This window comes from Emys orbicularis, chromosome 11, assembly GCF_028017835.1.
Source record: "Emys orbicularis isolate rEmyOrb1 chromosome 11, rEmyOrb1.hap1, whole genome shotgun sequence".
Classification (NCBI taxonomy): domain Eukaryota; kingdom Metazoa; phylum Chordata; order Testudines; family Emydidae; genus Emys; species Emys orbicularis.
This window is the reverse complement of record NC_088693.1, coordinates 64,475,107-64,499,313: the sequence shown is the minus strand read 5'-3', so window position 1 is coordinate 64,499,313 and position 24,207 is coordinate 64,475,107. Positions and strand designations below refer to the sequence as shown.

At 44.3% G+C, this 24,207-nt stretch overlaps 1 protein-coding gene across 3 annotated transcripts in view; it reads right to left on the bottom strand.

Moving 5' to 3' along the window:
* UNC80 (unc-80 homolog, NALCN channel complex subunit) overlaps positions 1–24,207 on the bottom strand; it is a 171,611-nt gene that overhangs the window by 64,113 nt on the left and 83,291 nt on the right. For 2 of the 3 annotated variants that reach the window (XM_065413385.1, XM_065413386.1), the window contains exons 24-31: positions 23,285–23,420; positions 20,271–20,404; positions 16,794–16,959; positions 11,321–11,421; positions 8,926–9,123; positions 7,064–7,171; positions 4,389–4,527; positions 1,924–2,105 (exon numbers count right to left, since the gene is read on the bottom strand). In XM_065413385.1, the coding sequence (XP_065269457.1) occupies positions 1,924–2,105; positions 4,389–4,527; positions 7,064–7,171; positions 8,926–9,123; positions 11,321–11,421; positions 16,794–16,959; positions 20,271–20,404; positions 23,285–23,420 (1,164 nt within the window). Of the gene's footprint in view, positions 1–1,923; positions 2,106–4,388; positions 4,528–7,063; positions 7,172–8,925; positions 9,124–11,320; positions 11,422–13,034; positions 13,239–16,793; positions 16,960–20,270; positions 20,405–23,284; positions 23,421–24,207 lie in introns of all 3 variants that reach the window. The other variant, XM_065413384.1, reaches the window with a different exon arrangement.

The following is a 24,207-nucleotide window of genomic DNA, read 5'->3' as shown; positions in this document are numbered from 1 at the left end:
ACTGCCCTATGGGGCGGTCCCATGATCGGCTTGTCCTTAGGTGTTGGGGCCTTAGCCAAGTCTGGTGCCTGGTGCAGTGTCTGCGGTGCCGGTTGGCCGGCTTGTTCTTTAGCCGCCAGGGCCGCTTCGGGCAACGAGGGCCCTAGGAGAAGCCTGGTTCCCCTGCTGCTCCTGGGAGTCGGAGGTGGATCCCTGGCTGGGCTAGGAGGTCCGACCTCAGCGGTACCCCCCGTGAAGCCCCAGGGCGGGCACATGGCGGTGACATAGGTCCTTTGACCAAGGCCCCTTTCCCTTCCGGTGTCAGGGGGCTCTTCTTTTGCTGCTTCTTAGGCACTGGTGAGGGGGAAGAGTGCCAGGCTGAGCCCAGTGCCAGCAGCGCACTCCTCACCGATGCCAAGGTGCTTGAAGTAGGGTCCGAGCGGGAGGACTCCGAGGCAGGATGAAGCGCAGCCTCCCTGAGGAGGGCCCTCAAACGGATATCCCGCTCCTTCTGGGTTCTAGGGTGAAAGTTCTTACAGATTCTGCACTTGTCTTCTTTCCCATGCACTTCAAACAGCTGGCGTGGGGGTCACTAATCGGCATCGGCCTGCTGCAGGATGAGCCTGGCTAAAAGCCTGGGGAACGAGGTGTGCCCCGCTCCGGGGCGAAGTCCCAGCCAGGACTCTAACTACCAGACTAACCTAACACTTCACTTAATGGCTAACTAAGTACCTACAAACTATACCCAAAGAAGACAGACAATGGGCTGTGAAGAACTGCTAATGCTCTTGCAGTGCAAGATGAGGCGCTCTGACCAACCATCACAGGCGGTAAGAAGGAACTGAGAGGGCTTAGAGTCGGCAGCGCCTAATATACCAATGCATGAGCACGGCACTCACGGGGGTGCTACAGCCAATCCAATGGATACTGCTAAGGCAAAAATCTCCGACGACTGTGCACGTGGGTGCACTCACACACCTAGAACAGAATCGACATGAGCAAGCACTCAAAGAAGAACATCTGTTCCTTTAAGCTAGACACCAGAAGGTCTCTGGTATATCAATCTGCAGTGCAGTAGCCCATTTCCCAGATACGTCCATTATATAATTAAAAATTAAAGTGGTTAGGAGAACAGTGTATGACCTTCTGGGATGTATAGAATCTTTATAAAAGGTTAAAAGTGAGCAGACAGCTCAACTGGCCAATCCCATTAATCAAAGAAAACCATGATTAATATTGCCGGAATGGATTCTGCCATCCTTGCTTGGGTCGAGAAGTACCCAACTCCACAAGTAATGGCCAAATCAGGTCCTATATATTTAGCTCAATGCATTTAGTTATAACAGGCACAAACTATTCCTGTTAATAACTATGGAAATGTTGTATCATATTCTAATTTAATATTGGTGGAAAAGTCAGAGATACTAATTAGCTCCATTCATTTCCCCCCCGCTGAACTCCATCTTACTATACTGTGCCAATCGTCTATGGCAGCGGTTCTCAAACTGGGGGTCGGGACCCCTCACGGGGTCGGGAGGTTATTACATGGGGAGCCGCGAGCTGTCAGCCTCCACCCCAAACCCTGCTTTGCCTCCAGCATTTATAATGGTGTTAAATATATAAAAACGTGTTTTTAATTTATAAGGGGGGTCACACTCAGCGGCTTGCTATGTGAAAGGGGTCACCAGTGCAAAAGTTTGAGAACCACTGGTCTATGGCAATATGTTTCTTTCCTACTAAGTATTTTTCTCTAATCTACATCCAGCATTCTGTGGGACTGTCTCTTTTTTATACAGTTCTGCACCCTACAAACCTGGCATACAGAATTATTTTTTTCCTCTCCTGAAATGACTTAAAGCCAATTCCTTGTCATCATGTCACAATGCATCTGTCCTACAAGCCAAAACCGCAAAAGACAACAGTGTGTTTGTTCTCCTCATCTACCTTAAAGATCTGCTGAGCGCCCTCCTCCATCCGAGGCCAGACTTGATACCGAAATCTCCAGAGGGTATGGAATTTGAGAACAGCGTTCAGTCTTTGCACTGTCTCAGGGTGATGAAATTCGGACATCAGCATATCAGAAACAGCCTCGGGCACTTTCACAGCACACAGCAGGAACATGGCAGCTGCAGGGAGTGAACATTTGATCAGCTGAGTTTTTGCAGAGTGTATTTGTTTTGCAGATAAAATTTCAGTCACGTAAAAAAAAAAAAAACCTAAAAAAAAAAGCGCTCCACAGAAAATGAGATCAGCAATATCCTGGCACCAGCAAAAAGTGCTTTGCTTCATGAAACGGAATCAGTGTCACTCCACCTCTCATAGCCACCACAACTGCTCATAAAAAGATTTTAGCAAAGCTGTTTTTTAAAAAAGAGGATGCTTTTGTTCTCATGAAAATCTCAGTAATTATTAGTTTAGAATAAAAAGTAAGTCCAGGCTTCATTCATCAATAATAATAAATAAGAAGCAGCAGTACTTTGACAGGACTTTCCAACTCAAAGCCTTTTACAAAGGACAGAGGGGGAAACTGAGGCACAATGTTTTAGTGACTTTCTGAAGTTCACAGAGCCAATCAGTGGCAGTGCTGGGAAGAGAAACCAGGTTTTCTGACTCCCAGTCCAAAATCTTATTATACTACTGTATAGATCTGCATAGAGGGATATTCCAATTGTAGATAGACAGTGACTAAATTATTGGGAATGTCACCGTGCATTTAAAAAGAATTATTTTTATCCCATTTTTATCCCATAAATTATCCCATGCTAAAAAATAGAAAATAAGAAAAAAAATCAATGAACGAATACTTCAGAACTCCCCAAAAGAACAGGCAGGTTCAGAATCCAAATATTTACAATGGAATTTCATTAAATTTTAGATTAAATAAAGATTTTACAGTGAGATTTAGATCTCAGTCCTGCAAGGTGTTGAGCAATTCTGTGAGGCGCTGAGCGCCCTCCCCTCCAAGTGAAGTTAGGGGGAGTGAAGGGTGCTGAGCATTTCAGAGAATTGCTCAGCACACAAGCCCTAAAGCACTACTGATCTGAAAATAAGTGGCTTTTGCGCAAACAATACAAGTATTAATTAAGAAATACACCTCTACCCCAATATAACGCGACCCTATATAACACGAATTAGGATATAACGCGGTAAAGCAGTGCTCCGGGGGGGGGGAGGGGCTGCGCACTCCGGTGGATCAAAGCAAGTTCGATATAACGTGGTTTCACCTATAACGCAGTAAGATTTTTTTGGCTCCCGAGGACAGCGTTATATCGAGGTAGAGGTGTAGTTGTTTGTGTTTTCTTTCCTTTAGTCCTGTCACAATGCAGTTATAATTCTGTACAAAAATGCCAAAGATTTTTAAATTATGGTGTCTAGATTAACCTCTACAGTCAGCCTCCTGGGCACATGAGAACATAAATTAGAAGGAATCGGGTACCTTACTTTATGTGTCTAAGTGATCGCATGAGGACCCACACGGGTCCATGTTAGTGGATCCCAGTGCAAGGTTGGGCCCTTTGTCCTTAATTACATTGCAGCCATTAAGCCAGAAGTAATTCTGGTGTATTCTAAACGTGATTTCTCAAATGTTATAAAATTTATATCATCATTTGCATTGCAGTCATGCCTTGGAGCACCAGTTACAGACCAGGAGCTAGGTGCTGTACAAACGCACAGGACAAAAGGTGGCCCCTGTCCCAAAGAGCTTACAAACTAAATATAAGACAAGAGAGAATGGAGGGCTGCAAACTAGACGCATTAAAATTAAATGGGACAAAATTTGTTGGAGGTATGACAAGTTTGATCTTAAGTGGCTTCCTCTCTCCCAAAGGCCCCCTATCACAGAGATTTGAGGGGAATGGAGCTGGATGCAAAAGTTCGTGTTTTGCTGTTGGAGCTGCCGGGTAAGAAAACAGTCAGAAAATTAGAGACCTGTTTACCCACAAGCAAATATCAATGCCAACAGCATCAATTTCCACAGATATCAGTCTCCAAAGTGCGTCTGGCTGCCTGGAGCTGGTTCGCCCCAGGAGCCCTGGAGGTATTGAAGAAACAATGTATTATTGTTAAGTTTTGTGATGCAGTTTCTTTTTTGGGGAAGGGTTATGGCACACAGCAGGAGAGTGTGCTCTCTCCTTTAATATCTCTAACTAGAGTCAATTCGTGAAGCAGAGCCCTTTCCTTCTAATCAGGCATTGGCGTCTCGTCTGGGATGCCCAAAAGAGGGGATTGCCTGTCTGCTGTTTGTGACTGGTGTGTATAGTGTAAAATAATCAAGTTGCTCTAAGAACATACCCAGAGGTAGGGTCACTGATTCCTCCTCCAACAGGAAGCTGACCTGCAAGGCCCCAACATCTGCTACGAATGGCCAGCAGGGCAACAATACCATTCTCTGATTCAGGTCCTCTTACCTGCTGCTCCAGCCATGTGCTCATCCACGCTGAGCAGCAGCTCCCATGCTGCGGGCTGTATGTCCCCATACATCTCCTCTGTGAGGATAGGAGCTGCCTTGATTAACAGTGACAAAGGCGCTGGGGACAGGCTCATTACCTACAGAAAATGAAAGTGTATTCCATAGCAGAGTTGAGTAAACTATTGTTAGCAAATAACATATTCACTGATTTTACCCTTTTATCTGATCATGAATTATCCACAGTCTCTGCTTTTAGCTAATTCAATTAACCTGATATGAACATATCATACTCATATGTGAGCATATTTCAGCCTACATGCTGTTTGCTACCTATTCATCTTGACTATCTGCTGTTTGTTAATTGTGATGTAAAACTGGTTCCCTAAGCCCTGTGCCATTGTTGCTGCTCCCTGACTCAGTGACTGAAACTTTGATAAGCTAGAAGGGAAAGCAAAGCTTTTTCAAGATGGCAGCACACACGTTGCTATAAATATTCACACAAGTCTTCACAAACTGCTACTGCAGCAAATTCACAACTGGTATCTAAACACTTGCTTTTTTTTACTGATATTATTTGAGGTATTAGAATACCCAGATACTTAAAGGCAGGGCTGGATTAACTCTCCTGTGGGCCCAGGGTTATTAGATTTTGTGGGGACCCTGTATAGAAGTCTTTTTCCTAATTTAAAACAAAATGATCACAATTATGACATCGAGGCTATTAACGCTATACTAAACTTGCCTTTTAATTAACATAAAGCCGTTCTGTGGTTACATTTCAGTCTTAAAACATGTAGAATATAGTTAAGTTAATTCAAAAGAGCCTACTTCTTACCTTAGAACAGTTGTTATATTAGTTTCTTTCTGGGAGGGAGTTTGGGTGCAGGAGGGGGCTCCAGGCTGGGGCAGAGTGTTGGGGTGCAGGAGAGGGTGAGAGGTGTTGGGGTGCAGGAGAGGGTGCCAAGGGTGAGGGTGAGAGGCTCTGGGAGGGAGTTTGGTGCAGGAGGGGATTTTGACCTGGGGCAGAGTGTTGGGGTGCAGGAGAGGGTGAGAGGTGTTGGGGTGCAGGAGAGGGTGAGAGGTGCGGGCTCTGGGAGGGAGTTTGGTGCAGGAGGGGATTTTGACCTGGGGCAGAGGGTTGGGGTGCAGGAGAGGGTGAGAGGTGTGGGCTCTGGGAGGGAGTTTGGTGCAGGAGGGGATTTTGACCTGGGGCAGAGGGTTGGGGTGCAGGAGAGGGTGAGAGGTGTGGGCTCTGGGAGGGAGTTTGGTGCAGGAGGGGATTTTGACCTGGGGCAGAGGGTTGGGGTGCAGGAGAGGGTGAGAGGTGTGGGCTCTGGGAGGGAGTTTGGTGCAGGAGGGGATTTTGACCTGGGGCAGAGGGTTGGGGTGCAGGAGAGGGTGAGAGGTGTGGGCTCTGGGAGGGAGTTTGGTGCAGGAGGGGATTTTGACCTGGGGCAGAGGGTTGGGGTGCAGGAGAGGGTGAGAGGTGTGGGCTCTGGGAGGGAGTTTGGTGCAGGAGGGGATTTTGACCTGGGGCAGAGGTTTGGGGTGCAGGAGAGGGTGAGAGGTGTGGGCTCTGGGAGGGAGTTTGGTGCAGGAGGGGATTTTGACCTGGGGCAGAGGGTTGGGGTGCAGGAGAGGGTGAGAGGTGTGGGCTCTGGGAGGGAGTTTGGGTGCAGGAGGGGGCTCCAGGCTGGGGCAGAGTGTTGGGGTGCAGGAGAGGGTGAGAGGTGCGGGCTCTGGGAGGGAGTTTGGTGCAGGAGGGGATTTTGACCTGGGGCAGAGGGTTGGGGTGCAGGAGGGGGTTCGAGGTGCGGGCTCTGGGAGGGAGTTTGGTGCAGGAGGGGATTTTGACCTGGGGCAGAGTGTTGGGGTGCAGGAGAGGGTGAGAGGTGCGGGCTCTGGGAGGGAGTTTGGTGCAGGAGGGGATTTTGACCTGGGGCAGAGGGTTGGGGTGCAGGAGGGGGTTCGAGGTGCAGGCTCCGGCCGGGAGTCACTTACCACAGGCAGCTCCTGGCCGGTGGCGCAGCTGGCTGCTGGCACTTCTCTGTGTGCCCCTCGGGGAAGGTGGACAGTGTGTCTCCGTACGCTGCCTGCGCCCGCAAGCGGCACCCCTGAAGCTCCCATGGGCCGGTTCCCAGCCCATGGGAGCTGCGGGGACAGTGCTGGGGGCGGGGGCAGCACGCAGAGCCACCTCCTGCCATGAGCCGCAGAGACCTGCCAGCAGCTGGCCGCTTCCGGGAGCAACATGGGGCCATGGAATGCAGGCAGCCTGCTTGAGCCCTGCTGCGCCGGGGCCCCGGGCTGCAGCCCCTAAAGCTCCTGCGCTAATTCGGCCCTGCTTAAAGGCATAGACTCTAACTTCCTTTCCTTTTCCATTGTTACTTTAGTTTATTAATGGGATTAGAATTTGCATGTATTTAATGAAATCTTTGGGTGGGATTCTTTTAACTGCTGCTCCAGCTCACTCTTTGGCACATCCTACCCATTTTGGGGATGCCATTTACTTCCATGGGTATTATTCAGGAGTAGTCACGCACTCCAATAATTCCCACCCTGTGCACAGGCTCAAGGTTCCACAATCCTTTCTCCTCTCCCTGCACATCCTCCTAAAGGGCAAGGCAGAACCTACCCTAATCAGCATGTCACTGTGGTAGGTGATATAGCCAGTACCTGGTGTCTGATGTATTTCAACATTCCAGAGTCCTTCTTTCCTTCCAAGTTGATATCCATTACTCTCTTCTTCAGAGATGGAGTTCTCAGGCATGATTTGTCCGAGCACTGAAAAAGAAATGAAGTTGTTATCTGACAATCTCTGAGACACCTAGTTTGTAAAGCCAGGGAATCTAATTCAAGTGGATTCTGAAGACACGGTTCTGAAGCTGTCCATATAAGTCCTTTTGTTCTGGCAGTGCTAGCAGCCAGCGAGATGGCATAAGTAACCCTAATTCTAAAGGGTTTTGTAAAAAAATCTATTTTAATGTTAATTTCCTTAACAAGATCAAGGCAACAGCCAATAAGCCAAGTCAGAAATTTGAATGTGTTCCCTGAAAGTGCCCCAGAACACTCTAATCAAAAGGTTACAAGGGTGTGCATTTTAGAACACAAGTGTTTTAAGAAGGTTAAAAATCAAGAGTCCACAAATTCCAATCTAAAGCCCTCCTAGCCAGGGAGTTTGCAACCCACTGCACTAATCCATCAACTGTTCTATTCCTCTCAGGGAAATGTAAGCAATAGGTACCTGGACATGAATTTACGGCTGCCTGAAAGTCAAACCAAGCTGATTATCATGTAGCCCAGTGACAACGAGAAACGGGATTTACCAGCAAACCTACTGTTGCCAGCCATGATATGTTCAATATCCAGAGCACCACAGTTTCTCCAGCATATTGTGTGGCTTTAGACTTTCCTTCTAATGGTGGTAACCTATCAACTAACACAGGGGTTCTCAACCTGGGGGGTCGTGACCCCCAAGGAGGTTGCAAACCGGTGTCAAGCATTGCAACCATCCTGAGCTTCTCTTATTGCTAAATGAGAGCATAGTTTCAGCTAGATCCTGGCTAGATGATGGGGAGTTGCCAGAGTGGTCACAGTATGAAAAAGTTTGAGAACCGCTGAGCTAACACATAGAAATAAATGGATTAGATAGAAATAAATGGCATTAGTTTTTTTTCCTATGTAAAGACCCCCAATCTTTGTGTGTGTATGCACAGATGCCTTATTGCCCAGTGACCATTTCTTTATCCCTATTGTTTGATAGCCTTTACTCTTAAGGCATGGGCCATGAAATGGTATAGCTTACCATTTTGCACTGAAATTCAGTGTTGGAGCTGAAGTAACACCCAGGAGTGCAGAATAAGCTCTTTAGCTACTGCTCATTTACTCTGCCAGGTGCTCAACTCAGGCCTTTCGGCTGGCAGAGGTGACAATTCTAGAGGTTGCTTCCTTTCCTCGGGGCTTAACTGCAGCATTGCAGTTTGCGTCAGGCGATATGAACATATGAACACAGTATAGTGTTCTGAAGAGCAGCGTTTCTGCATTCTTTAATTTGTTTCCTCTCTGCTTTGTTCCATATCAATATATCCATTTATCCAAGTGGACAGGCAACTAATCACCTATTCTGTGATAGGGAAATGTTATGAACTTGCAGAGCAAAAATTTTCACCCACAGGGATGCTGAAATCTTTGCCCTGATGAGATTATGAAGTGAATTTAACAGTGTCAAGGACACAAATACTTCTGCTTCCAATTAAGGGGATATTATTACCACTTGAACATTTGAATGACTCCTACAAGACTCCCATATTACATGTATTCAGAAAATCTGCATCTGGTCTGTTTCAGCTCAGGAATATATAAATATCAGCTAGTTATGGCCCTGAATGACCCACGTACTTCAGCATGTGCCATACTTTAAGCACAAAGGTAGTTCAATTGAAGCCAATGAGACGGTCAAAGGTTTAAAATTTGTCACAAGCTTAGGTACCTTGCTGAACTGGGGCTATAGTTTGGGTGGTATTTACTGGCCTTCTCACCTCCTTCTGCTTTTTGCCTCTTGCCACATTGTTCAGCACATTGTTTTCCCGGAGCGAGTCCACGGTGTCGCCGTACAGCAGTTTGATGGCTCGGACCAGGCGAGCACAAGAGCGGCTGTGGTGGAGGTAGCAGTGCGGGTGGCAGTAATCAATGTGGGTACATATGAAACTCTGCTGGTTGCACAGCAGGATCATGACCTGGAACCCAAAGAGGGGAGGGGTGAGTTACTCAAAGTTACTCAAAATAACTATATGGGGGCGGAGGGAGGGATAGCTCAGTGGTTCGAGCGTTGGCCTGCTAAACCCAGGGTTGTGAGTTCAATCCTTAAGGGGGCCACTTAGGGATCTGGGGCAAAATCAGTACTTGGTCCTGCTAGTGAAGGCAGGGGGCTGGACTCAATAACCTTTCAGGGTCCCTTCCAGTTCTATGAGATATACCTATCTCCATATATTATTATTATTTAGGAGCACTAGTTTGGCGGTGAGAGAATGCCCAAGACGACCAGCGTTCCCCTCATTTCATGTAAAGACTGTTTTGTCACTGACACCAGTGAAATAAAAGGGGAAGGCCAGGGTTAGAAACTGTCAAATATTTGACCATCATTAAACACCGGCAGCCCCACCACAGTTTTGAGTCGGTTCCTTTCAGGGAGGGGAGCATTAGGGCATCCCTTCTTCCCAAAATAGGAATAAACCCAGCTCCCTAAGTTGACATCTGAGATGGAACCTCCTAGGAGCTCCCTGCAGCTGCTGCCTCTGAGGGGTAGGAGCAGCTCCTGCAGCACGTGGGCACTGGAGGGCACCTTCAGATCCTGCGCTGTGGGACAAGACAGGCACTATTGAAACCCCTCTTTACCCCAAGTACTTAGCAGTGAAATACTCAAAGCCAATGGGGCGGGGGGGGGGGGGCAAAGGGACCCCCACCCCCCACTCATTTGCCTGCTAGAGAGGAGGTGCTGTGCATTAACAAACCCCCTGCCCCAGCACTGCCAACCCCAAACATTCAAAAATCATGAGTCAGGCCCCCAGAAATTGTGAGATGGACTCAAAAATCATGTGTTTTTAAATTATCTATATTCTAATTTGCTTTTCAGCTTTTTACCTCACTTCTGTTGATGTCAATAAGGAGCAACTCCACTAAAGTCAGTATATTTACACCAATGTAAAACTGGAGTGAGATCAGAATCTCATTGCTTGCTGCGGGTCAAAGTCCGTTCCCTTACTCGTGTTGAGCAGTAACTTACTCCACCAGTTGTGGCAGTAAGAATACCAGAATTTGGCCTTACACAAGTTGTAGGGCAAAATGAATACCAACGCGGTTGTGTACAGAAAAGGGCTTGAACCTGGTGTTCCCTTTGAAAAAAATTTTAATGACTGTTAAATGAAGCAGGTTTACTCAGATAGTCTGTTTTTTTTTACCCTGGTTTTATTCCACAGAGCAACAATATCTCCTGCTTATTAGAGACGTTGATCACTGCGTGACATTAATTGCAGTACACACTCCTTAAAATTCTCCAGGCTTTCATCTATGTATACTAAATACCAGACAGGCACAGGCACAGAAATATTCTTAGCTCCCTCTGATCTATACCCTACATTGATGAGTGTGTCTACCCTCCCATAATGGGAAAATGTGCTACTGCCCTCTACACCTTGCTGGCCAGATGCACATGATCAAGTCGTCCACCAATGACTGCACCTTTTAGTGTCTCATAATACTAGGAGTCAAACAAATGTACTGACATTTCTAAGGTGGGTGTGATCATAACTGGTACTACAGCAGTGCCTGGCAGCGAGGATGGACTAGTCGTTAGGGACCAGCCTAGGACTGGGGACGCCTGGGTTCAATTTCCTGGGAGATTTTGAGCAAGTCACTTGGGTCTGTCTGAGTCTCAGCTCCCCACCTGCAACATGGGGATAATAGCACGGTTGTGTTGTGAGGATAAATACATGGAAGACGGTGAGAAGCTCAGCTGATATGGCCATGGGGGCTATATAACTCAGGTGAATCCTGTCTTCTTTTTAAGTGAATTTACAATTTGCAAAGGTACCCAGATTAGGAACTCTTAAGGTAGAGAGATAGGGCCCAACTGAGATTGCAGCTCTATTGTGTTAAGTGCTGTACACACACATATCAAGGGGTGATCCCAGGCCAAATAGCTTAACATCTAAATAAAGGAGACAGACAAATGGTGGGAGAAAAGAAGTATTCTCTCCATTTTTCAGATGGGGAGCAGCCACTCTTTAATGGCTGCAGCCTACAGACACTTTAAAACCCTAATGCTATGCTAACTAAGCATGAATCGTGAACAGTTTACCACTAGTGTATCATAATTATTCATTTTGAACCCTGAAAGTGCTAGGTCTGAGAGCATCACGAGGAACCGGTACTTACATGAAGCCACGACATGTTCCGATGGTAATTCTCCTCTGTGCCTGTGTTACTCAGCACTTCAGGCTCAATGCTGGGCTCACTTGCACTCCAAGGGCTCCCTTCTTCAAAAGAAAAATACCCCAAAATGTGGTGGTTTTCACCGCTACCCATGTGTTTAAAAGCTAGGGAAGGTGCTTGTAAGCCAGGCCAGCCTTGCTGAGACCAATCACAGTACACAGAACCTGCTGTATTACATAGGGTGACTTTGGAACCCTCCTCCCCCTTGCCATCAGCTGGACTGGCAACTACGAGCACCATTCACAGTCACTGTTAATTTGCCAACTAGTCAGTGGTGAACATTGTTCCCTTTTTTGGGAGAAGGGAGGGAGTAAAAACAATGGAAACAAATTCCTTGCATCACTAAGATGCTGCAAATTGTTGGTTCAATGATCTGCATTGACTGGGCTCTGTGGTTAAAACCATCAACAAAAATCCAACCTGAAGTGGAATCAGACTGCTGCTGTTGCCACCACCAGGCAATGTCACCGTTACGTGCCCAGGAGAAGACTCTAATATAAATGGGGATGAAAGGGGAAAAAAATCCACACTCTATGCACGCTAATTCTAGAGAACTAGGGCAAGGGAGAGAGCTCTGACTTGTCACTGAGCTGATCCCAGTGTTTCCAGCAGCCACTTATTGCCTAGGGGTCTTCCATAATGCCCACGTTTTAGAACTGAAGTTGCTTTTGGAAACATTTTACCATAAATATCACTAAGGGTGGCTCTGGCTTAACTCAGATTAGTCCTGTGTTCTTTTTCAAGTGAATTTATGATTTGCAAAGGTATCCAGATTAGGAACTAGCTCTCCTATTCATCCACAAGAGAGGTACAACATGAGCAAAGCAGACAGGGTCAGAAGGGCCTCTGAGGTTGGGAGATTAGTTCAGCCTCAGTCTTTATCCAATCCTTGACATCTTTGTTGATGTCCCTATCACTTTGTGCCAATTGCGATGGAGATTTCTTGTGATGTGGAGACTATTTTGTTTCTATCAAATAAATGTATAAGGACTAATTTTTTGAAGACGGAGGCCATTATATATAAACTAATTTTACATTCTACATATATGAATAGATATCTATTACACTCTCAAATGACATATATGTCTGGAATATTATATGATATAATATAGACTATAAAATGTACACACATATAATATCATACAATATACAATGTGCATGTATACATATACAATATATACTATCATGGAAAATAAAATATCATATATAACAATGATATTTTATATATATATTACATATAATGGCATATATATAATATATATGATTTGTAAATGTCATATATTTGTATCATATGATTTTTGTGTGCGTGTACCTCCTCCTAAGCACAGCATGAATTTGGCTGGCAGTCTGGTAAATGCCAGTATTTTAAGAGTTCATACACTAACACTGAGATTTAAATTGACAACCTTTGTGTGGAATAGACTTTACATTCCAGTGTGCACCAGTGGCAAGATTTGAACTCTGGCCTTCCTGGGTGTTAGCTTATGCAATCCATGAAGAGGAAAAGACAGCTGCTTAACTCAGAGAGATGGAGATTTCTCCTACTCTAATGAATCTTTATATTTATTTATTGTTTCTGGACCTGCTTTAATCATTTCAGAATCTGGATGCTGCCTAGCAGCCCCGCTCCCTTTTTAGCCCATCTCATCTATGTTACCTATGTCAGTGACAGTGTCCCTGCTGTGGGACAGCTGCAGCTCCTCATTCTCAGACTCTGAGTCCTGCCGTGATAACTTGGTGCTCTTTAGGCTGCCGGCCCGGCGAATGCTGGACAGGGAACCCCCCTTCTTCACCCGGAAACTGCGGGTTCCTTTAATCTGGAGCAAGCGGGAGCCTCCTATCCTGATCTTCCTGCTGGGAACTGTATTAAAAGAATAAAAGAGGACTTTTTTCCCCTTAATTTTCCCCCATTTAAAAAAAATCCTAGCCCACCCTTCTCCCCCGACTCCTTATTGTCAGCCTATATTGCAGCACCTTTACTTCTGTCAAGGAAGATGGGCAAGAGGCTCCCTCCAAAGCCAGCGCCAATGCAGTTCTATCAATCACTCAGTATGGGATGCTTTACAGAAATGTGCTCAGAATCTTCTTTCCTGGAGACATGTTACATCAGATCTGGGCTTGTTTATACTTGGGATTAACCCTGCTTTGACCACTGATGTCCAGCAAATGGGTAAACTGCACTGGTAGAAACTCCAAGCAAAGACAAGGAACACCACAACTGGCACTGATAGAGTTAATTCCTGCTTGAAACTCAAGTAGACTCAACTGGTGCCAACTGTGGCTTTCTTTGCTCACCACTGGAATTTGCACTGGTGCACATACAACAGCTGCTGTCCACCAGTGGTTGAATGCCAAGTGCAGACATGGGTTCTCTGACAAACCTATCCTCCTGCTGACTCAAGGTCTGCAAACCCAGATCTGCCCCTGTAGCAGGATCACCTAGTTCATTCACACAGCATTTATGACTGCAGATAGCTAGCCTGGTTTGCCAGATTAGTAGTATAGTACACGTTACTTCTTTGAAGTTATATTTGCATAAATCCCTGTCTTTGCATGATACTCTTCATCATTAGAATGCTTTAAAGGAAAAACAGCATGTAGTTCCTCTCCTTCAGACAAAGCAGCAGCTTTCAGGCACTAAAAATACATCTATTGACACTTTGTGTTTCTGATGAGCACAAACATGAAATGGTTCAATGTTCAAAGCACCGATCATTTGCATTTTATTCTCCTCTTATTTCAAAGGCAAAACAATGGCAGCACATGAGTCCAAATGTTGCAACACTCAGTCATTAAACTGTTGATCTATTCAGAGAAGAACATACAAGATCACCTTTCGGTGCTCTGTAGAGACTGGACTGGTGTACACCTTTTGGTATAAAATAGGTAAGAAAAATATATATATGTAATTATATTTGGACTTGAAAAATCAGTCTTCTGAGCCTTGAAAATCCCTCTGATTTCCCCAGCTTTATATCCTCCTACCCTCACCCATAAACCCATTTTGGTGGCTAACATCCTATTGATGGAAAAGGGCTGGATGAGTCTCCTTTTTGGAGCTAATCAGCACTGCTCATTAGTCAGCTGGACAGATCACTGTTGAGTGATTTGAGAATCTCCCTCCCAGTGTCTGAACTGAGACTTAACTCACAGCTGGCTAGATTCTGGTCAACCTAAGCACAGCTGGCTAGATTCCCCTGAAAAGCACCGCTGTTTTGGCACACCTAGCCACATTTCATGAAATCTGTAGAAACCTCTTAGCACACAATTAGTACATAAAACTTTCTGGGGGCTACTTGTTAATCTAAATTAGTATATCTATGCTTTGGACCTACCTGTAGGAGGTTAGACACAGTAAAATCGTAGTTTTTGCATAGATGTTAAGACAAACCTGTGGTTGACCATCAAGCAAAGTAATTACCACTCAAGAGGAGATGAAAGGAAATAAACGGATTAGTACTTGTCAAAGAGATTGGGGTAAAGAGGCCTGTCCTTTTGTCACTGCAGGTGAGAAAAATTTAGTTACAGTCACACAACAACAATTTTCAGCTAGACAATTATAGATTCAGAAAGACGCCTTTGCATCTGCTATGTTTTAGCCGAGGTAAATTCCCAGTAGAGCAGGCTGTAGTCAGAGCAAAGAACACTTTAAAAAAATAATATCTTGTATTTGGTTTAGCCTATTTCAGAACAAAATATCGCAAAGCACTTTGCTAATGTATAAACGGAAACACAGTCTCTATATAGGGATCACTTTTCCCACCACTAAAATGCAGCTGCCTTTGGGTGCAACGTAGCAGCTTTGTAAAACGTGCACAGCAATACTACACCAAACCTTAGGGCAAGAAGTGAAGAAGGACGCCCATGCTTTACTGAAACTGCAGGGAGAATTTAGTTAAGCAGAATGAGCTGGAACTATTCTTGAGAGAAAAAAAGATTTTACATTGTATCCAAAAGTGTGCTGCACAGTAACCAGGCAGGGGCAAACCTAATTTCCATGTTACCACCACCACCATTTCTTGCAGCACCTAATGTTTTGAGGAGGCCTCCTGTTCACGTACTCTGCCAGCCCAATCTTGCTTTCCTCAGAAGATCTGATGGCATCACAGCACAAGGTGGTTGCAGGCAGTTGCTATTGAAGCCTTTTTAAAATTTAAAGTTGCAGCCACCTAGTTCATAAGGGACTTCTCATCCTGATTTATTTGGCAACGTCAAATTCTGGAGATTTGTGTGTTCTGGGGCTGCTAACAAGAGTCAAGAAGAAAAGGAAGTGGGTTATGTGAGGAATCTTCAAGATGACTCTTTGCAGCTTGATGGAAAGCTGCCTTCGCTATCAGGAGCTCTCCCATTCCACATGTTTTTGGAGGCAGTTTTACACATGATTCTTGGAAACGTTTCATGTATGAATGTATCTACTTGTGAATGGAATCACAGCTCAAACATGAGCGTGAATGCAATGCGGGCCTGACCCAAAGCCCTTCATAGTCAAGGGAAATCTCATGCTTGACTTCAAAGGCAAGCTACAACTGTGGATACCCTTGGATGGTCTGCATTGTTTAGCACCAAGTATAATTCTTCACAAGATCACAAACCATAAATCCCATCCATTTAAAAAAAACATTGTTACAGAATGTCTATATCTTTACATGTCTGTTATGAAAGAGATTTTAAACAGTTTACCTTGCAAATGTTCTAAAACACACAAACTGGACTGTCATTTACAGGTAACTGTCCAGAGCATTGAGTCTCTAATAGCAAATGTCAAGTAACTACTGACTGCATATTGTATTGCAACACTTGTACCATCATATAGTATGGGGATTTTGCATGAGATGGTTTTAAAATGGAAAACATTCTGCTGCCCTCAGCAAACACAGTGAGCTTGAGCGTTGCTTGTACAGTACGCAATACGTTGGTAATATTAACCTGCTAGCCATCAAGAGCCACATAGGTATGTGTTTTTCATGTGGTAGTAAAGAACCAAAAGAGGTCAGGGGTTAAACCACTAATTCTGTTAAATGCCATGACCTCTGAACAGGTAGGGATTTTCACAGAAGGGTTCAATCTTTCGGCCCATGTGTGGTTTTTATCCCATACTGAAGAATGGTATCCGAAAATACAAAAATCAATTCAAATACTGATACTTCTAACTGAGCATTGCACCAAAAGATACCACTGAATTTACACCGTTTGCTTTTTAGAACCCGTTTGGTTCTGCTAATATCATTATCCTGATGACTTAAAAATGTTTGTTTTCCACACATAACATAGGCAATGTTGCAGCTCAAAAATTATTCAAGCCATGTGGCTCTATGGCTTCCTGCTTTTTAACACAGTCTATGGAAATGAAGAGACATAAAATACAGCATCACATAACAAGCCCTGAGAACATGAAAGCGTCACTCTGCTGACAAACCTTTCTTCTCTTCGCAGCCAGTGTCAGATTTAAGCGTGTGGCTGCTGCTGTGCAGGGAGTCTTTTGAATCTTCATTTTCATCCAGAATCCCAGCAAAGCTGATCTTCCTCTCATACCTGTGCCTGTCCAGCTCAGGGTCCAGACGCAACCTGCAGCTCTCCAGGTCCTGTAGCATCATGTGGACCACAGAAACATGTGAATTGCGTGAGCTCTTATACTTTTCTCCAGCAACAAAATATTATCATTATATCAAGAACTGCCCTCAAATGGAAATCCTACTTCTACCATCTGGAACTAAATTCCCAGTTAGCCTAATCCCTTCATATCTAACCTACACTGACACATTTTCAAATCCCGATTGAATTTGGATCTCAACTCCTGTATGCTCAATGCAAGGGGATATTGTTCTGCTGGAAAATATTAATAGCTGCCATCAACTGGGCCTCTGATCTATAGACGATCACAGATCTGGTTAAAGACGATGGGTATGTTAATCACCCTTCTTTCAGGCTAAATGGATAGAGCAATATAATGCCCCTTTATGTACTGATAGTTGGAGGGTATTGCCCGAGCCACTAGGCTGCATGAACAGTGTGGTCAGGGGGATTTTCCTGGGACTGGTGGCAAACACAGGGAGGTTAGGGGATTGGTTGCAGCAGGCTATGTGTGCGTGTGTATGTGTGCGTGTACGCGCCAGAGGCAGAAAAACAAAGAAAACGCCAGCAGACAGCAAGAGAAGCAGTCATGAGCATGGCCCTCAAAGAGAGTAGAGAGACAGAGCTCCTTGGGCACAGAGCTGACTAGAGAGGCAAACTTGTAAATAGTGAGCAAGGAAACTGCCTGCTGTTTGTTTCTGCTGCTTTCAAGAAAACAGGACTGTGTGTTCTTTCTTGGTAAACAAACAGGACAGCGCCTGACTCGGATCATCCATTTCTGTTCCTGGCAGACACAACCCTGCAATGCCCCGAACACTGACTAACCATTCGATCCAAAGGGGCAACATTACAATTATACCAGTATTCAGATATACACATCCATTTCCCTTAGCAGAGACTGTAAAAAAGGCAGGTTAAACACATAGGGTTCTGTTTTCAAAATGGCTGGCGAGAAGCACATACAGTGAGTGCAGTTAAAAAGCCCCACTCATTTATAATTTTATTCACAACATCCACTTGGTGACACTGATACCTTGGAGACTGTTCAGCATGAAAACCACTAGGGTATAGAAATGTAAAATGGCAGAGCTACTTGTCAGGCTTAACAGGGGAAGAGGTGTTATAGTAAACGAGGGGTAATCAATTATTTTTTGTCAAGGTCCAAATTTCTTGGCCAAGGTATAGTCAAGGTCCAGACTCCAGAAAAAAATAATACAAAAACAATAACAATAATGATAATAAGTAAATAAAAAGATTTTTGGGTCTGTTCAAAAGCATCTGGTGGTCCAGATTTGGCACACGGTCTGCCTATAGACAACCCCTGTAGTAAACTGTCTTAAAACAATCCAAAAAGTTAATCATGAGGAAATATAAGTTTCTTTTCTCACACTCAGGAGATTTTGCCCATGGGTGCTCAGCTGTAACTCCTACTGAAGTTACTAACATACAAAAGAGTAGAAACATTACAGACTTAGTGGTGCTGAACATGTGTAATTGCTTTGCATGAGAGAAATTAGACCAGTTACAGCCCTTAGAACACTTGTAGAACACTTTGCAGCCCCTTAGAAAACTTCCTAAATGGTCCAACAGATGATATAATAAGTGATAAGAACAATGACTTTTCCTCTTGCTTAACAATCAGTTTAAGGCTGGATTTTCAAAGGAGCGTCTGGGGAGTTGGGCACTTTGGTTCACTGGGAATTGGGCACCTCAACCCCATTAGGCAGCGCTGAAAATCCCAGTTTAACTGGTTTAGTCTGAACAAATGTGGATGCAGACTAGCTGAAAGGGTTCGATTCATCTTTCACTGCCCCCCCCCCACTCCCAGTGTACCCCTGGCTTTATGAAAACTCCCACAACATACTGCTTCTGGTAGATGACCCAGGAACTGTGAGAGAGGCATTCAGATCACATTGCAACTGAAATGATTTTGGACACAAGGCAAAACTTAAAGCAATTCAGCCCGACTAGTTTGGATGGAGTGAACTGTTTGTGGGTAAACTGGCTCATCATTATTGGTTCAGGTACAAACAGTTTAGTTCTCTAGTCTAGACAAGGCCCCACTGACATGCGTGGAATCTACAAATGCTTAGAACATCTCAGAATCAACCACTCATTTAGGTATGTTTTCACTGCAGATTTAATTCCGGCTCTTATCCAGGTTTATGTCTGCAAAAAGCTGCTCTGCTAGCAACTTAGCTTTATCAGCAACAACAGCAAAAAGGAACCAAATCTTCATACACCCAATTCTCTTTAAAAGTACAAGCAAGCCAGAAAGTTTTCTTTGTGCAAAGAAACCCCCATTAACCCATTTCTAACTCAAAACATAACACTCAGTTCATTTTATTTCCTGAATGTTATGGGGCCATAATTGTTCAGTACTTGTATAAGATTCAAAACATCAGGCTAACGATATTATTTCTGATAGACTCTTACACAGTGAGACTAAGTTTTCTTCCAGTTTCACACTATAAAACAAGTCCTCCTCTTCTTCTCCCACAGCAGAGTTTGAAAAATTATTAATCAGCAGCATTTCTGTCTGGCTCAAAGACATAGATCCCTACAGATCCTAATTACCCAGGATGTTCTTACTTTCAACATATCTGTTTTAGTAAGATGCATTTCCACCTCTAAGACCCTGTGGTTTTGTAACACAGTTTTGTAACGCTGCCATTTATTACATAGTGAAAATGTCAATAAAGAGCCATGTTGATTTCTTCCCTTTGGCTGATTCACTCCATTGGAGGTCTGTAAAAGATTTTAGCAATCAACTTCAAACTCTCACGGCCGTGATGCCACATCATGTCGGCCTGTCAGGTAAACTGTTATTAGTGATGTACTGAGATTTGGGTCTAAGGCTATGTCTACACTACTGCGGTAAGTCGACCTACGCTATGCAACTCCAGGTACGTGAATAACGTAGCTGGAGTTGATGTACCTTAGGTTGAGTTACCACGGGGTCTATACCACGGGGGGTCGACGGGAGAAAATCTCCCGTCGACTTACCTTACTCTTCTCGTCGGGGGTAGAGTACAGGGATCGACTGGAGAGCGATCTGCAGTCGATTTGGCGGGTCTTTACTAGATCCGCTAAATCGACCGCCAGTGGATTGATCTCAAGAGCATCGATCCCTGCCATAGTGTGGACCTGCCCTGTGACTCTCATTAACATTAATAGGAATGGTGTGTCTTAACCATTCAGCCTTCTGTGGAAACTTCACCGCAATTAAATCCCTGCCACCAATCTATCCTTTTCATCAGGTGTTATGAGGAAAATAACCTCATGGGAACTTCTTCATCTCTAATTCCTATGGCTCACTTACCACGAGAGGCTCAGTACGTGGCCTGGGCATGTAGGGAAAGGTCTCTCGAAGGAAGGTGGTGATCTCCAAGAGAAGCTGGCATGCTGCCATCTTCAGGGCAAAAGGGCAACAACATTTGGTAGGGTTCACAGTGCCTGGGAAATGAGATTTGCTTGGTAAGAGAAAACACGATACAAAATTTGGAACCAAGAATTGATGGACACACATGGTGCACAATGCAAGGTGCATATGAAAAGTGTTATGATTAAATTCTAGACTCCTATATTACTTTTCTAATATTAAAAGGACAGATCCATGCACGTATCTATCTGTCAGCACAAATCCCATATACGTGTGATATGTTGTTATCAAAACATCTGCTAACTCGAAGTGGTCTCAAAATATAAACTCTACATACAAAACTATATATTAGCATAACACAGATTTAGAAACAGATACTCTTATGCCCTTTACACCTTTGCATTCAGCCAAATAGATTGCAATTATGGCTAAGCTTGTGTCCTCAATGAAGATGAACTCAAACCAATAACAAATCAGCAGTCATTTTAAGTGAGATTATCATGGCAATAATCTTGGGAAAGGGTAGCATCATTGTCACACTTGTTCTTTTTAAAAATCATGCACATAATTGTGAACAGTCAACATACAAGTACTGTGCCTACTGTTTATAACTGTCCAGAAGACTAAATAGGGCAGCAGCCCTGCAACTTTGTTCTACATAATGAATACAAATGTCATTTAGAGATGGCACAAAAACATGCAGTTATTGCACCATCAAGTGTTTGGAAATTAGTACGATAAAAATTTCCATTAAAGAGGGATTCAGCAAAGCAAAATATTTACAGGCGTGCTTGACTTTACACAAATGGAACTACTCACAGGCTTAAAGTTAAGCACATGTGTAAGTGGCTTTGCTGAAATGGAGTCTATATGCTCAGCTTCAAAATCTATGTTCATGATATTTTTCAACTGGTCCAACACCCATCCAAACCTTGAAGACAATGAAGTGTTCTTGCTGCCTTGACCAATTTGCAAAGAATTTTTTGGGCTAATATATAGAAGGAAAAAAAGCTGGTAGTTGTTTTGGGGTCTCTTGAAACTACTAATGATGCTGATTTTTTTGGAATGTTTTGGGCTTGTCACTTAATGAACCATCCAAAAGTCTTTTGGAGATAAAAATGTTCCCACTGGTTTTTCTCACATCTCAACCTGTCGTGTTGCACAAAGAAACATGCAGAAACTGAACAAACAAGGGAATGTTTCAGGAATAGAGAGGACGCTATAGGCTACCAGACGAAGCCTGATTACATTTGCCTCGCTTGCAGGCTCCTTGTTTATTTCACCTGGCACGAGTGATGGAGTTCACAGGAACTAAAATGATCTGAACAGGCAGATACACTGGAGCACGCATAGGTTCTCAGGGGAAGCTCTAGGAGGTACTCTGTCTTAGGACTTGTTTACACTGCAGAGCCTTGGCTGACAGAGCTATGCCAGCAAAGCCTGCTAGTGGGGACGCAGTGTAAGCTAACAGAAGGAGTTTTGCCAGCATAACTGCCTCTGCACCAAATTAGCTAAGTGGACAGAAGCACTTTTCTGTCAGCATAGTTGCGTCTGCACTGGGGGTTTGGCTGACATTCGGCTAAGGGGTGTGATTTGTTTTCACACCGCTGGCCGTCATAGTTCTGCCAGCAGAACACCCAGTGTAGACTAAGTCATAGTGCGGCGGCTGAGTGGCATTCTGAACTCCCTGGCATGTAGAGAGAGCACTCCTGCTTCTACACTCCTTCATGGGGTGCTGTCTGCCAGCTTCCCCCATCGATCTATCCGACACAGTGGCCCTGCCTCCTACCCACCTGTCCTTTCGGAGTATCTGGCACCCCTGGTGGAGTAGGAATGGAACAGTCCAGGCTTTCTCAAATACAGGGACTGCAGTTCCGCCTAGCCTCATGGGTCATTCAAGGTATGTAGGGGAAGGCTCCATCCCTTGTGCATTCCACCACTTCATGTGTACCAGCATAAGGCAGAATTTGGCGCAGGACAGCCATCCATGGCCACTTAGGCTAAGGCACTGTGGTCAGGAGCAAATGGCATATTGCAAAGCGCTGGGAAGGAAATTCAGATACTTAGGGCCTGATTCTCCACTCTCTCAGTGATTTCACACGAGTACAATTCCATTGCCTCTAGCAGAGTGGCCGTTATGCAGTGAAAAGAGCAGCTCCTTAACCACAAAAAGGAAGCCAATAGATACATAAACAGCACTAATATATGACATTCAGTGGAAAAACAGTAGTACACATACACACAAGCCAGTACATTACAGACCACACATATACAAATGGTGTTTGGAGAGGATATAATGTTCATTGCTATCTTCACCTGTAGCCTATGTCTGTATGTGATGTGATTTTATTTATTCTGATTACAGATCATGTTACGATTTCAGAATCTGTCAACGTCCTTAAAATGTGTTTATTTCAGCAATTCGGTACATTGTATGTTTTTTAATGATACTTTCTGTACCGCCTCACTACATTTTTGTGTTAGAATCAATACATGGAAATTAAAATACTTAAATCCAAAGTATTTGGTGCCACTATGCCAATTTACACCATCTGAGGATCTGGTCCGTCAATATTAAGAACATTCAGATGTAGCTGATTTTGAAAAAAATGTGGTTTTTTTGTTTTTGGCGAGGATGTCTTTGAAGAAGGGGAGTCAGAATGGTGTACAAGCACTTGAGCCTAGATATAAAAGATTGATCAGATTTATTTATAATCACAATCTACAGTAATTGCAACGCACTTGCCTGTGTTTTAGAAGCTATTCTTTTCATTGTCTCTTACTGCTCCTACTCATATGGTATATTTTACATCAGGCACAGAAAGAAGGGGAAGGGAATTGGTGGGGAATACAGTTGGGTGGCAAGAATATGAAAGAGAAGAAGAAAAATTAAGTGCTCCTAAAGCAGAGGTTCTTACAAGCGGGGGTTCTTGTAGTAAAGGGAGTCTCCTTACTGTCATCTAAAAAGTCTTCCTCCTCATCCTCCTTTCTCAGTCTCCGCTTGGCCTCCTCATCATAAATGAGGCCCAGCAGGTTGGCTGGGCTCTCACTCTCACTGTGGCACAGCTCGTTGAGTCGGATGCCAATTGCCTGCCGGCAAGAAGGAAGGAAAAGAAAGCACAAGGGAATGAAGACCGGAGGGGACTCACCTGGATCTTGCCCATTCTGAGGCAGCTGGAAATTTCATGTTAAGAACAAAACATTTGGGCATTTTTTTTTAAATCACTAGAGCAATCGAGAAAACTGTGGGGTTGGGAGGGAGGGGTGGAATCACCACCGAACAAATTGCAAATATTTTCTTCCATTTTTGGTCAAAATTCTGAAACTTTATCAAAATTTGGAAAAAGTGTTTTATATTTGTTTGAAACCACATGCGCTAACTTTTCAAACTGCTGGGGGGTGCTCAACCCCCCGACCCTGCTCCAGGCTCCGCCCCCACTCTACTCCTTCCCCCAGCCCCGCCTCTACCCACCCCCACCTCTTCTCCTTCCCCTGCCTCTTTTTTCATCAAAATTATGCAGTGATATGTGCCATCCTTCTGCTGAAGATTTTCTGCTGAGGAAGGATGGTCTGGTGGTTAGGGTACAGCCTGGAATTTAGAGACTGGGGTTGAATTTTTTGCTCCTGGGTGACCTTGGGCAAATCACTTAGGCCCAGATTTTGAAAGACATTTAGGCAGCTAACTCCCATGGATTTCAATGGGAGTTTGGCAGCTTAATACCTTTAAAAAATTGGCCCTTAGCCTTTCTATGTCTCAGTTCCCATCTATAAAATGGGGATAATAGCACTGCCCTACTTCACAGGCCGTTGTGAGAATAAATACATTACAGATTGTGAGGCACTCAGATGGGGGGGCATATAAGCAGCTAGGAGAGAG